Source organism: Micropterus dolomieu, linkage group LG09 (genome assembly GCF_021292245.1).
Source record: "Micropterus dolomieu isolate WLL.071019.BEF.003 ecotype Adirondacks linkage group LG09, ASM2129224v1, whole genome shotgun sequence".
In the NCBI taxonomy this organism is placed as follows: domain Eukaryota; kingdom Metazoa; phylum Chordata; class Actinopteri; order Centrarchiformes; family Centrarchidae; genus Micropterus; species Micropterus dolomieu.
Window position 1 is genome coordinate 18,609,323 of NC_060158.1, and position 15,704 is coordinate 18,625,026.

At 40.0% G+C, this 15,704-nt stretch overlaps 1 protein-coding gene across 2 annotated transcripts; it reads left to right on the forward strand.

Annotated features, from left to right (window-relative positions):
* The first annotated feature begins 3,436 nt into the window (after window positions 1–3,436).
* On the forward strand, window positions 3,437–13,364 carry hepacam2 (HEPACAM family member 2). Of its 2 annotated transcripts, XM_046058321.1 has the most exons (9): window positions 3,437–3,522; window positions 7,334–7,690; window positions 7,779–8,066; window positions 10,520–10,819; window positions 11,503–11,628; window positions 12,041–12,062; window positions 12,168–12,202; window positions 12,598–12,671; window positions 12,790–13,364. In XM_046058321.1, exons 1-9 carry the CDS (start codon window positions 3,465–3,467, stop codon window positions 12,898–12,900), a joined length of 1,371 nt encoding a protein of 456 aa, XP_045914277.1. In that variant the 5' UTR covers window positions 3,437–3,464; the 3' UTR covers window positions 12,901–13,364. The 2 variants fall into 2 exon arrangements, with proteins under 2 accessions (XP_045914277.1, XP_045914276.1); XM_046058320.1 differs by lacking the exon at window positions 3,437–3,522 and having other exon boundaries at window positions 7,248–7,690.
* The last annotated feature ends 2,340 nt before the right edge of the window (window positions 13,365–15,704 follow it).

A 15,704-nucleotide genomic window follows, 5' to 3' on the forward strand; every position in this document is an offset into this window, starting at 1 on the left:
GTTCAGGGGTGGAGAATGCTGATGCACTCTTTGAAAGACTCACAGTGACTCGACCCACGCACTCGGGGTCAACCGCTCTGCTCATGAAGCCAACGTGCTATTTAGGCAACAACAGTCAGATCCAGAAAGAGATAGAAAGGTTCAACGGTGCAGCAGTAAAAAAAAAAGTGTAGTTCACAGACAAGCATAAGGGATAAACATGCGCCTGCATTCGCATGCACACATGCACGCACGCACATGGAGCAGCATGTGTGTCTAGCATTCTATGTTTCCCACTGTTATAAATCTTTGTGTGTGAATGAAAATTTTGTCATCCAATCAAATCGCTCACAGGCCTTGCAGACGTCCCCGCCCCTTTTCTTTTGCTCCCTCACTGCTTCATTTAACCCTGCTCTCTCTCTCTGTCTCTTGTTCTCTTTCAGCCATAGGCTAACATTTCTACATACGAAGCTAAAAAGCATTTCAAGTTGTCATCCAAGGCGTGACATCCTCTTATCAGCAAGCTCAGAGGCACAAATGTACTCGCCTGCTTCTCGTTTTGGTCTGACAGTAATTTTGTTGTTTGTGTGTGTGAGAATGTGAGAGCTTGCTTTTTCCTCTTCTTTAAGATAACTTGAACTGGTGTTACATATGAGCCTGGGTGACTGTCTGTGATGTCAGTGATATGTTCATCCTGCACTTCAACATGCTCACTGACGAATTCGAGGGACCTTATAACACGACAACACAGCTACAGCTATCCTTTGTTCCACATTTCAGCAGACTAAGGAAGAAGTATGCATGGGAGCCTACAGTATATCACAGTAGGCCACTGACACCCTATGTGGCCCCACTGTAACGACTGCTCCAGATACGCATACACACGCACATACACACACGTGTGCCAATAGTGTGGCCTTGATGTGGGCTGGTGTGCTGAGTCTGCTCTGAGTGTCTGCAGCTGGAGGCCAAGGCTGCTAGAGGAGAGAGGGAATGAAAGAGGAGGAGAGGAAGGATTGAGCAGAGAAGGAGAAGAAGATATTGGAGTAGAGGAGAGGACAGACACAGAAACAGAGAAAATTATGATAATTCATCACTTTTAAGAAAGTGATTTAGTACCACAAGAATAAAGAGAACAGGATAATATAATGAGGATGAGGTGGAGGAGTAGGAGGCGACGGGAGGTAAAACTGGTAAAGACTGCGTAGCAACACTCACAGACATGGGCTGGGAGGCTGAAAATGGAAAATGTGACATGTTTTAGCACAGCAAGAGGGCCCCCATTTGAGGCTGTGCGTGTGTGGGCGTGTCACTCTGCTACCGTGTCCTGGTTTTGGTAGGGCAGTCCAAAAAGGCCATCACAGGCCATTCCATACTGTAATGTAACTTACTGTACAATGCCAGATTAATAAAATCCACAAAATATGTCAGATAGCTCCCAGTGGTTGTTTCATTCATAATAACAGTCATTCATATTAATATAAGGAAGGGCATGGACAGGGACAGGGTTCGGAGACCAAATCACTCAGTCAGTCCAAAATCACTAACTAAGAAAACATGTGAAAACTTCTGTCATAACTGTACACCCAAACTGCTGTCAAGGACGTTTGTGTATTGAACAATGGCTATTGATATTATCTTGACCCTTTTTGGTTGTCAAGTCAGAAGGTCACAATGTAAGCCACAGTATCCCAACCCTACCATTACCTAAGCTCTGTTTGTCTTTCTCAACATCCCCCAGTCTTATGACAATATGCTGTTCCCTTTTGAATGAAAATACACCCTTCTTGAAACTTCTTGAAACACAGCCATAATGTAACCTGTGACAAGTAGTTGTGAATAGACATTGCTTCGACAGTCTTATTTTTTTTTTTTTTACTGACATTGCTTTAAACAGTCACAAAACCAAACAATTTTAGCAGCCACTGTCACAGAGCCATGCAATGTAAATAGTTAGAAGTAATAGTTACAAATGAACCCTTAAACATTTTGTAGCCTGCTGCAGAGCTCACTTTATAAATCCACTGGCTAAACTGTGTCTAATAGATGATGCACTGACCCCATCTAAAGGTGAGGTAGAAACTTGCAGGTTGCAGATTTTATAGTCCATCCATCCATCCATCCATCCATCGTCAACCGCTCATCCTGCGTACAGGGTCGCGGGGGATTTTATAGTCCTTCTAGTTTAAAACATTGCTTCTGCTTCCATCTGTTTGAATGTGGACCAAAACTGATTTTGCAGAACATGAATAGATGTGTTTCAAATTTGCAGAATCATGTGTCTGGGCTAACAAACACTGAATTAGTGTGATAAAACATCAGTTTTAACCATTAAGCATTGTCCTTAGGCTAAATGGGCATCCCATGAATTACTTTGCACCAGAGAAAATAATCAATTTATTTAATGGTGCCATCACCAAACTAGGCACTCATTTATACAACCTACAATGGCCCAATTCATTCACTGTGCAGTTCAGTCCCAAGTTTCACCACATCCTTTCAGGGGATGACCATGCAGAAATAAAAGTCTATTGAACAAGTTACTGAGGGATGTTTAAATAGTGAGCGTGTTCAACATGTGACTATTTGCTTTGAGACAAACGTTTTACTGGCTATGGCTCTGAACATATCTATTGCCAGCATTGATTACAACATAAAATAATTTGAGAAAAATAATCAGAGTGGATGCTGTCCCATTTCATGGATTGTTGTGACATCTGTAGCACAAAAATATAGAGCCCTTTCCCCTCATGGGAAAATTAAATATACTTAACAGACTGAGAAAGTAAAACACACATCGGTTGTGACACAGGGTATATCTCTCTGATCGCGATGAGAGTCTGTCTGCTGAATGCATTTCAAAGGTCAGTGATACATGCAGTGTCAAAACAACATTCTGTAGTCAGTTTTAACCGAGTATCAGTCTTTTTGTCGTCAAGTGCAAAATCATTACAGACATAGTGGCTGATTGCTCACTGTTGTGTCCACTGAAAGCTCTGTAACTTGACCAAACTGTGTGAGACATTGGCAGTTAAAAGCTCTCTGTCTGTGATTTCTTTGTTTCACAGCCTGAGGGACTGAAGCAGCAGACAGCTGGTGTATTATAATGTAAAGAAACAGTTTCTATTCTGCTACTATCCTTGTTTTACAGTTTAATGTCTCCGTTTCTCTGCGACAGAGTGAAACCCTCAGCCTGAGGGCATCTGTGTGTGTGTGTGAAAGTGTGAGGACCATACTGTGCTGTCTCTCTGCCAGGCGGACCTCTTATTCCTTTTGGTGTCACATGGGAGGGGCCTGGGTGTATGCAGGCTAAAGCTAGCTCCTCTCATTTCCCAGGCAAATGTTGTCACCACAACCAGTCACAATTCTCTCCTCCTCCTCCTCCTCCTGCACCTCTTCCTCTTCCACTCCTCTCCTTCTTCCTACATCCCTTACTCCCTGTCTGCCTGTCAGAAGTCTCACATATCCCTAGAGGATAAGATGCCATGGAGGCCACAGGAAGAATAGCGCTTTACTTCTGCTCTGCTCTCTTCATTCTAACAGGTGAGCATTACATTGTCGTAGAGGGATGTTTGGCTTGAGTTGTCAGGGTTGCGTTGGTGCAGCTATAGCAGTTGCTGTGGTTGCTGTGTTTGTTTGGGTAAGTTGAGGAAGTTTGTTTTGTTGTGCGCAGCAACAAAATGTTCACTGAAACCTTGTGAAATGTGTTGTCTTTGAAGGGTTCGGGTCCGAGAAGATTTTAAAACAACTGCAACAACAACAAAAAATCATCCCTTTTTGCACAATAACTGTGTGTTTTTGTATTTAAGCCAAACTTTGCATCCAAATTTTGTAACATTTTGTCCTAAAACACAAGTTGGTGTAAGTACTTCAACCACAGCCTTTTTCCATGTAAGTCTGAGTCTTTAAAGTGTCCCTTTTAGAGTCTATCTCGGTTTGTTTTGCATGTCCTTTCCATAGTCACCACCGTGTGACTTTACAGGATTAGTTGTAAGTTGAGGCATGAGCAGAGGGTCAGTGGAAAGAAGAAGTGACTCCAGCCACAGCTCTGTGACTCAGTGATTACAGACATGTACCAATATGAGCAGATAAACCTAACAGTCCCTAAGATATGGACTCTCCTCCTGCTTTGATGAATGTATCATCAACCTCCTTTAAGATTTGTCTAATCTGAAAGAGGAGAGAAGATGGTGGCATTTGGACACGCACCAGGACACTTTATTTAGTATCAAAACAACTCATGTGTCTGTGTGTGTGAGGGTGATAAGAGGCAGGTGCTTGTGGTTCTATGCACATGGTCAATGTGTGTGTGTGTGTGTGTGTGTGTGTGTGTGTGTGTGTGTGCTATAGTGTGTGCATGATCACTAAATGAAGATATCCTCTCGCCTCAAAGGCCAGTGTCAGTGTAATCTCCTCAGTATAACCACCAATAGCCGTGTTGTTTGGGGACAACAGAGAAGGAGCGGGCTCAGCACACTCCCCCTCATTCTGCCTTTTTCATCTCATCTGGTGTAAACACAGGCACACTTCTGCTTCTGACAACACACACACACACACACACACAGAAACTGGCCTACAGCCTCGTAAGAGTGAAACATGTCGAGGGGATGTGTGCTCTGCATGTATCATTTAGGACACAACACCAGACACACAACAATCAATTGTGATGAGCGACATGGGCAGCAGTCCCCAGAGACCTGGCTGACACCAGCTAGACGCCCCCAAGGGGGAAGTGTGGTCAGAGTGGGAGTGGGTGACAAAGATAAAAAGAGATTTAGGTAGAACTGTGAGGGAAAATATGGCTTTAGAATGAGAGAACAAATCTCATTTTCAGCAATCAATCAAGATTTGATTGGATGAGATCTAACACACTTAAGATGAGTTTATTGAGTTTTTTTTTTGTTGCACCATGTAAGGATGAAATGATCAGCTAGCAAATTAACAGTCTTTCCTGAATATCTCCCCAAAGTAATTTCTGTAATGCTGTAACAGAGAAAGAGGAGACAGACAGTCAGAAGTGGGACCAAGGGACACAAGCAAGAGAGAAGTGAGATGTTTTAGTTAGTTTCTTTCACAGTAGCACTGCCTACTCACATGCTGCTCAACCTGGCGTTGAAACACAGCGCCTTACTTTTTATCTTAAAACTGTCAAAAATACCCAACAATGAAGTTTCAAAAGTTCCTGTCAAATAAAACCGTCCGGTCATAGCTCTCACATAATAGTAACTTTCAGTGGAGATGACAATGACTGCAGAAAAAGCTCCTTCAGTCTTTGGTGCTTTTATTCCACGATGTTTTCAGCTACCAAAGAATAAACTACAGCAAGCCACTGCTTTAACAAGCAGCAAGGTGCAATAGATCAACATTTATCTAGTTACTTCAGACAGCCCAAGTGTTTGTTTTGGGACAAGTTGGGATCAAAGAGGCAGGCTTTGTCCTTGTCTGACAACAATGACACTTCTTTAGTGTCAATATTAACTTACTGCAGTTTCAGGACCTGCGCAATCGAAGACTAGGATGTAGATTATGAGATTAGACAGGGGGGAAAAACGGTTTTGCTTTCATATTGTTGCCCTTATCATAACTAGCAATGTTTTTCTAATATCGATATATTGTAATTCATGATGTAGCAAATATATACAAAATCAATTTAACTTTTCATTAAAATATGCTGTAATGAGTAATTTGGAATGAATAATTTTGTAAAATTATAACACAATATGGACATATAATCACAACAGTCGATAAGTGCTAATATAATAATATATAATAATTAATGCCATAAAGTAGCATTAATATGTGCCATACCTTGCAATCCATATTAAATCAATTTTTATCTGCATTATGGTTGCTGTTGTTTTTACATAAGGTTGACAGTGTTTTGTCTAGTTATTTTTCAGTGTTGGTGAAGTGGCGTACTTGACTAGACCAATATATTAGCGTACAGTATGTGTATGCCCTACATTGAGATAAATATCAATGTTGGGTTTTAAATTAAAGCTGCATTAATCCAGATTTTTATTGTAACAACAGACAAAATAACTACATGTAATGTGAATTATCACCTAGCTTTGCAGTCTCCCATCTACAGTGTGTTTTAGAGTCTTTCAGCTCATTGTTTTGCTTTTACATACCTGGAACTTAATGTTTTGGTTCACTCTCACCGCTCTGATCGGCATCATTTCCAGATCCAACAGGCAGTTTTCAGTGCCGTTATAAAAGTTTACTATACTCTGCCGGCTCAGCACCAACAAGCAGACAGACAGCAGCTGGCTGGTGAACACAGTGGATTATTTAGCAGCTAAAGAGCCAGATATTTCACTCAGGAGTTGGTGGAGATCAAAACAGAGCTAAAAGGAAAGTGAAACAAAACTCCAAATGAATGATAATATTGTTTCATGTTTAAATAAGCAACTGCTTAATAACACATTATCTTTATCAGAGGTTTTCAAAGAATGAGACTGATCCCATAGACACTCATCATTTGAACCAAAATAGCCTATTGGTGTAGTCAAAAGTTATGTCAAACAGCTGTTTGACATAACTTTGACTACACCAAATAGTTTTAAAAAAAGCTCTGTCCTAAGGCATTTATTAGTTTCTGACTTTGATGGGGGGGAAAACAGTTCCCCCAAACTACTCTCTGAACTCACACACTTGTAGGCTATTCTATGTGATCTCCTTTTGATAACTAATAAATAAGTAATGTAATATTGTTTCACTTCCATTCACTGAGCCTCCCATGAAACTGCTTAGAGACCCCCACCTCACACTTTGAAAACCCCTGATCTATATCATCTTGATAAGGTGATAATATGTCATTGTAGTGTTAACAGCTTGTTGCTCTGTAGTGTCCAAAAAGTAAATTATTGCAGGTTGAAATTTCAAATAGCTTTTTTTTTTATCACCATCCAGTAGTCCTTTCCATTAACGACAAGAGGACATTCTTGCAATGGCTTTTTTGCAAGTGAAACTAAACTGCAGGTGTGTCATTCTACCTGAACAAGCTGTCAACCCACCTAAAATAATTATATAGTATGGGTTTATTGAGAAACACTGAATTTAAAAAAATATTGGGATTGGATATTGGTTACCTAAATCTTGGTCTGTATCATTCTCCAAACCCATATTTCTTATTTTTATTTTAGGGAGAAAGGAACAGAAACACATTCAGTAACTAACTCTTTAAAAATATAGCATACTGTTCATCCCTAAAATGTTTCTGAAACAAGTTTTATATTAATAATGTCTTTAATGGGAAATCCAAAAAGTCACCCTACAGAGATGTGCATTAACTCCCTTCTTTTCCCTCCTTCTCCTTCCCCTCTTTCTCATGCCATCTCCACCAACTCAGATGTAAGCTCTGAGTTCATCCACATCCCTTCCTTGGTACATTATGGTATTGAAGGGAAGGGCCTTCACTTGTCTGTTGAGACTCGCTTCCCGTTGGATGAAGTTGAGATCCAGGGAACGTGGTCACACACCAGGCCGAGCGGCACCAGAGCCACGTTGGTGACGTTTACCAAAGAGGCCAAAATAACTGACATGACGTACCGCAACCACCTCATCTTTAGAGAACCAAATCTTTCTTTGCAAATCCCGGAGTTAAACCAGGACGATGAGGGGGATTACCAGCTGAACCTCAACATAAAGTTTAACAAGACAGGACTGGTTATCAAGGAGAAGCGAACTGTGCATGTCACAGTGGATGGTGAGTGTTGTTCAGTCTTGATGTCCAGTTTGATGTCATTTATGGACTCAGCCCTAAATTTTCCTACATTTCTTGTTTTTTCCCTTAGTCCCTGTGTCCACTCCAGTCATAGAGAAGAGCCCATCATATGCAGTTGTGGAGGACAAGGCAAACGTAACCTGGACTTGTTCTGTCGAGAGAGGAACAAGAGTTGTGTTCCAATGGCTAAGGGACAACATCGCACTAGATCCCAGTGACAGATACCACTTCTCCCAAAACAATGCAACATTGTTAATCAGCCCTGTGAGAAAAGAGGACAAGGGAACTTACCGCTGTGTTGCCAGCAACCCTGTCAGCCAGGGTAGGCACAGCAGGGCCGTGGAACTCAATGTCTATTGTGAGTAGATATGTCCATCTATATTCTCCTGCACCTTCCCTGCACTATGACCACCTGAAACTGCAAGTCTAGTTCTCAATTATTTCCCAGAGAATTGCAGTGTGGGTCATTTCCTGTCAGAATGTAATGTGTTTTAGTGTTTTATAATATAAGTAGACAGATGTTGACACCTCATAGCCAGCAGCTTCTTAAGCTTAGAAGGTCTGGCATAACAAAATTTGGCTCACTGTTGACATTAAAAAAAAGAAAAGGACCAGAAACCAGATAACCAGATAAATGACAAAAATAAGTCCTCAATGCTGGGCTAATATTATAGGGAGTGCAACCAGATTTTCTTTTACCTACCTGGTTACCAAAATCTCTAACATGGCAGGATCAAATGACCTTCATTTACAAGCTGTTGTCAACTTGTAACATGGCAGGATAAACCTCAATGAACCAAACACAGAAATACCATAAAGTTAACATTAGAGTCAAAGAAAAGTGAAGTAAGTATGATTTATTTGATAGAAGTCGTTTTATTTTGGCACAGACTGAGACCAGTTTCAGTTAAGTTTCAATTATTACAGTTTTTCAAGTTACAAATTATCTTCCAAAACATTGGTTTACAGTGTATTTGTCACAAAGTTCCTGTACCAATACCAATAGCCTATGTATAATACATCTATTTATGTATTTTATCTTTTGCACACCCTTTGCTCTGTTCCACCGGGGGTATTAGGTCATATGTAAATGTGTGAGATCAGACTACTTTCTGAGAACTGGAAACACATGCATGTTATGGGATAGTATTTGCATGGGAGCACAGGTCACAGCGCTCCTCTGTTCTCCCATAACGTGTGTAGAACTGGCCTTGTTTTGTGAGTCTGAGGTTGCACCCAAAACAACTTTCCCTGAATTCATTTGCAAAACTGTATGGATGGGACACAAGGATGTTAGTACAATTTCTATGACATGTATAACTTCCTTAATTTTTTCCCATCCCGTCAGTCAGTGTGCTCGAACAGTGGCTATGTTAATAAACTTGGCACAGAGAACTGCTACACTAGTTAATTTAGTATTGTCATCATTTTTGTTTGCATATATGCATGGAGCATGCTTGTGTTAGCATTCAGTAGCATTCTGCAGAAAACAATGATCCACTATTGTCAGTTAAAATACCACTTTCAGTTCACCATGTTAAGTACATTAATGTTTATGTATGACTGACTATGAATCATGTCTCATACACATTAAAACTGACGTTTACAGGGTTCCAGTTATTTGGGAGCCAGTGGGAGCTCAGCTCCCATAAGGATGGTCTGAGCTCCCATGGAAGTAGTAAAATCATGCATCTGTGGAAGTCTCTAATTCATTTATCAACAACCATTATTTTGAATCACAAATAATGTATTTTTTATTGTAATTAGTACCTACTATTGTTTAAATTAAACAAGATAAACAGACTTAAATGAACACTAGAAAAGTGTGTTTATCAACTATGCTGCGCATGGCATGACTGCACTTCTCCACCATCAGCCACTATCGTGCGCACAGTTTTGACCGAACAGGCTGAGGCCGCGACCCGCGAAAATGAACTCAGTTGTATTCTAGCCTACTGTATTGACTGCAGCTTATTTATTTAGTATTATTGGCTTTTTGATGCATCCTCCAATTAGTAGGCTACAGCCCTACAAATGGTATTATGTTTGCTACTGTGTGCAAGCAGTGCGTAAAATAATAACACTTTAATATTACCATAAAGGGTGGAATTGCGGTCTCTCCTTGAGCAAAAGTCTTTGATGGCATTTTTCAGGCGATTGAAACATAACTGATTGCCTAGTGTGAGTAGGGCTACATCCTGTTGCAATATCACAGACATCTGGGGCAAGTAGTGGACTGCTGTGTGTGTTTGTGCTTTGGTGTGTGTGTGAGAGAGGGAAATGTTGAAACACTTAATATGCAATGATCCCCCCCACCCGCCGGTAACGTTAAGTAGTATATTAGAGACCCCCACAAAGCTCAGATTATAACTCAAACCCTGGAAGTTTATATTAACAGACAGGATCCCTCTTAACTGCCAGCTCATGTTAACGGTCTTTTGTGGTCATAATAAAATCTTATGACCTTATTTTTAGCAAATCTTGACCAAACTAAATCATTTTCACAAGATTTTTTTTCATTATAACACAGCTTATGTACAAGAACCATTTTTTTCATATGTTGTTATAGCATCTCTACCAGAGCTGTTTTGTTTGTTGACTGACTTGTTCAAGAATGTCCCAACTTTAAATTGTGAAAGGCAAGAACTGGCCCGCCAGGGCCTATGACCCTGTAGTCAAAATCTTTTGGCCGCTGCTGCCCCTTGATGTATTAAGATAAGAAAATTCATAGTAAAGTAATTGCTTAGTATAATAACCACCATGTCAGCAGCAAACTGTCATGTTTCCCTGACTCAATGTTGGCTCCTGCAGATGGCCCCTACAACCTGGAGGTGAACTCGGGCCAGGGCCTGCGGACAGGAGAAGTGTTCACCATCAACCCTGGAGAGCTGGTCTTCTTCGAATGCCAGGCTGATTCCAACCCGCCCAACAGCTACGTCTGGATCTCTAAGAGCCACAACGGCACCCAGGTCATCACTGAGGGCCCGCGGCTGGAGGTGCTCTCCTACAGACTGGCCCAGGCTGAAGAGTACCTGTGCCGTGCCTTCAACAATGTGACGCAGAAGCAGGACGAGGCACAGTTTACTCTTGTGGTGGCCAGCTTAGGAACAGGTGGGTTGAGGGTGGAACATGGCGAGAGGGAGCAGAGCGTAGGTGGGTTTTAGGAGTCCTCTGAGATAAACACTCCGCAAACAGTCTGTCATGCCAAAAGCAGAAGAGGTTGATGAGATATATCTTGACAATGACAACCACCAGGGCCAGCTTTGGAAACAGTTGGGTAGATAAAAAAAAACATAGGTGAAGCAGTGTGTGCACCACAGGTGGAAAGCGAAAGCAGCTTATGGATATAACATGAAATATACATGGCTATTATGAAACTTGTGCTTTATCTCTGTTGCTAGGTTCCAGTACCTGCAGCCTGTATTAAAGTTCAGTGGCTGGGAAAGTAAACAGTGTATAACAGCTGTTGTATTTGTTGACTAAGTTTTATAGCATGGGGAGTTTCTGTGTGCCAGATGCGACATTGAAATGTTGACTTGGTGATACTGAGAAAGGCTCACTGATACTGGCTATGATTTAAAATGCTGTTTATTGAGTCAACAGAAGTCATGAGCGCATCCATGTTTTATTGACATCAAAATTTCTTATGAACCTTTCCAAACCATCCTCTGATGACTAACCTTTTAATAAGACTAGTCATGCTAGCTGATGCTTAACTGGTTGTTATTAACAGGTTCTCCATCTTGGCTAAAAATGAGTGTTAATATCAGTGTCCGTCCTGTATTGGTTTACAGGGAAAGAGAAGCACACCCAGGAAGGCAGCTCTGTATCTCCTCTGGCAGCCATTACCGTCTGCTCTTTGTTCGTCATCGGCTGTATGCTGCTGTTCTTCCTCAGGAGAACCTGCCATCCCAAGAGAGGTTAGATAATGTCATATTGCTTCTTTAACAGAAGTGGATTTCTTACAGTATTTTTTATTAACCCTCACAGTCAGTCCTGCAACCCGTTTAACATGTTCCATGTTTGATATCTGCATGCCTGAATGCTGAAGAAGTCGTTCCAATGTTCCTCAGATTTACATGGAACATTATGGGAACATGACAAAGGATAATGTATGATCCGCAGTTCTACGGTTAGGCATAACACTAACGGCTCACTGCATGAGATCTCTTCCATGTTGAAGTTAGTCATAAATGTAAATAGCTTGCAAATGTCAGTCAGACTGAAGGTAACCAAGGCAAAGTCACTACTGCATTTAAATCAGTCATGGTAAGATTTAGAATTTCTGTATTTGTCAATAATTATTTCCCTCTGTCTCTTGGTCTCCAACAGTGCTTATGAGCATTTACAACAGGTAAGAGCCTTGAATATGAAATTAATACAGACATTGACCATAGTGTTTTTTGTATACATAGTGTATGTGCTTCTGCTAACAGCTTTATTTGCCTGTTCTTGGCAGACCACTTTCAGAGCAGAGACGACCACATCGTTCAGGTAAGCTACTGCTTGTTAACAGACGCATTGACATGCTTATACCGTCAAACACTGCAGCCATGAAAGAAACCCAAATTGTAGAGTATGCCTTACATCATGTTTACACATACAGTATGTTACATCATCTTTTTGAGTTGATTATCTGGATGAACAGGGAATTGGTTTTCCATTAAAGTGATAGTCGTTCCTAACAAACAGGCTTGAGATAAGATGAGCCTAAAGCTGAAAAGTAAACAGAGTCAGAATGTCATATATTCCGACTGAAAAGCAGGTCTTAGTTTAAATGGCATATTTATGTTTATCATGTTACAGTAAAGTTTTATTCAGATAGCAATAGCAATGCACTCGCTGTAACCTAAGTGTTGGTCTGATATTAAAACCTGTGCATCAATAAGGTCACGAGGACGCAACAGAAGACTTTGGCATCTACGAGTTTGTCTCCATACCTGGGAAAATGGAATCTGCACAGGTATTTAACATGTTGTACATTCAAATGGCATTTGGTGATAACACAGCAAGAATTTCAAGCTTTTGTCTGTTGAAAAGTTTGGGTGTAGTTTTAATTTTCACATGAAACTGTCCTGCAGGCATCATGCAGATCTCTGGCTCGTCTGGAGTCAGTTCAGGATATGCACACCACCATCTACGATGTGATCAGACATGTTCCTGAAACCCCAAGTCACAGTTTGCTTAAGTAAAGTCGAGCTTGAGAGTTGAAACATAACTCACAGTCATTTCACTTGAAGACTCCTGTGTAGCTTTATTCTCTTAAGGCCCTGAAACACTGGCTTTGGTGGCCCACTTTTTGCACAGGGGATGAAGGAGAATTGTGTGAGTACACAACCTGATCGTGCACTGTTATTGTCCAGAGAATGGGACAGATGTTAAAATGTCTTTTGTTAAAATTATCGTGAGATGAAAGTGTATGTGTTTTTTAATGTGTAACTGAAGTTTAAACTGTTTGGCCTTTTCCGTTAAAAACTGAAGATCAATGGGATCTTCATATTAAACCAAGCAAATTAGAAGAAACCATTTTGGGTAGGTAAAAGTTTTTGAAATTCTTACCTACCCAACCTTGATTAGGCTATTTAAAATATATATTTAATTTTAAAAAGGTTTTTTTTGATTTTCATTTCAATAATACATTCCTGGCAAAGAGAGTCTGTTTTGTGAGAATAGTGTTATAATGAATTGATTTCTTGTATGAAATATATATAAGTGTAAATATTGTACATGGATTATAATGCAGATTCTTTATACTTAATCTATTTCTATGTTTTGCTCTATTTATTCCTATAGAAACACTTAAACCTGTTTCCCCAATATATGCTCTCTCTCTCTCTCTCTCTCTCTCTCTCTCTCTCTCTCTCTCTCTCTATATATATATATATATATATATATATATATATATATAGCATTTCATTCATATATATATATATGAATGAAATACTGAAATAAGGAAAATGATGAATGATTCATAAATTATTGTACAGTTGGCATTCACATGTTGTTTTGTACTTTTATTAAAGATATAACTGTTTTACTATTTCATTTTAAAATAAGTGTTTGTTGCCTACAACCGGACGAAGACAGTGTGCTTCATTCTTCTATATCTGAATTTATATTTGTTCTTCTTTCATAGAATGGCAGTAGTGGTCAGGGCTTGAAATGAACAACCACAGATCCTGGGGAAAAAACTAAATAGCTGAAGCCAGCAAAGATGTCAGTTGCTCAACTGCTTCACAGTCAGTCTTTGTCTCATGTCTTGGCTGTGATCTTGCTACTCACAAGTGTTTGAGTTGTATTTGTTGTCTTAAAATTGCTGCAGAGAGCTTGTTTCTCTCCGCCTCGTTGTATTAGTATGCTGTGTACCTGGCTTGATGTGGAGACAGGCAGCAACAGACGGATGGTTCAGCATGTGGCAGAGTGCCCTCCACCTGCTCCTGCTGACACCTTGTCACGAGTAGATAAAAATGTGTGTGTGTGTGTGTGTGTGAAAGAGAGAAGGGGTAGAGGAATAAAGAGGAAAGAGATACAGAAGAGTGTGGAGAGAACCAGGGACAAAAAATGTTTTGTTAAGAAAATAGAGGTCAAAATTGTATCTGTAATGACAACATATCACTTAAAGGCAGCAGTCTGCTTTGTGCTATGATTCAGAATATAATCAAAACATTGTGTTGTCTCCATTATCACGCCTGTGCTGAGTGTTTCCATTCAAATTCATCTCAAATGTTGTTGAACAAAAAATGTCCTAATTCAAATTCAAGCTAGTTGACCTAGTATTGAAACTTTTTAACTCTGAAAATTTAAACATTTGAAATGATAATTGCATTGTTTCCAAAGAAAGTTGATGAGTTTGAAAGTTTTTCACAAATAAATTACACTACGGTGGAAATGATTATTTTACAATAGTGCTGCGCCACCAAAACAAATTATTGTGCTAGTATGTTTTTGAGGATAATAAATTGTCAAGTTCTGAACCTCATACTGAGTCATAAAGTGCTGATTATCATGATGCTGTCCTGCATAACAACAAGCAGTTTACTGAATCTAACTCTAATTATAGCTCATGAACTGACCGACTGAGTGTGCTATGTCTTTGTGGTGGCGTCTCCGGGTAGGGGTTGCCATCTGTTCTGTCTCAGTGTATACTTTATGGGAGGTGCCGCACTGTGGATGACTGCCTAAAGAACAACAGTAGAGAAAATTCACCTAAGGAGATCAACCTCACCTTCATTTGACTGGGAAATAGCCTGGGGCATCATTAACCAGGAACTAAAGCTCACAGTGCCTGCTGTCTCCTGCATGCTGCTTGCTTTTAACCAAGCACTGCTCAAAATAACACCCAAAGGGGCAGTTACAAAGCAGGCTGAATGGGTCTGCATGCACTGTTTTTGTAATTATTTTTAAACAGTTCACAATGCAGAGCCAGGTCTAATTGCTTGGCAGAGATGGAGCTACATGGCACTGAGCTGTGGATGGCAATACGTGATGACATCTCATGCACACAAATGTAAATGCCGTTCGCCAAATAATGCAGCCACACACAAAATATATTAACACATAGTTATATATTGTTAACCTTAACCTGTTTGAGACCAAATTATATGTATTTAATTATTGTATTTATTTAAAAGGGACAGTGCATATTAATGAACATATTTGCTTTTCAGCATTGTAAATATGCCAAAATTAGCCAGAAGGCTATTTTCCATCTGTCTCCGGCAGGTCGTCTCAAGGTACAAAAATACAAAAAACACAATTAAACAATAAATGAAATATACAATACAAGATAACATAAAATACACCACGACACAAGGGTTATGTAAAGTGCAGTTTATGCAGTTAAGGGCTGTTTATGGAATTAAGTGCAAATTAATTGTATTAAAGTGCTATTTAGTGCAGTAAAGTGACCACGCAACAGGGTGAGACTCCAACTATATGATCCCACAAAAGGTGCCCCACTAAAGTGCAAAATGATGGAGGGACAATGTATGTATTT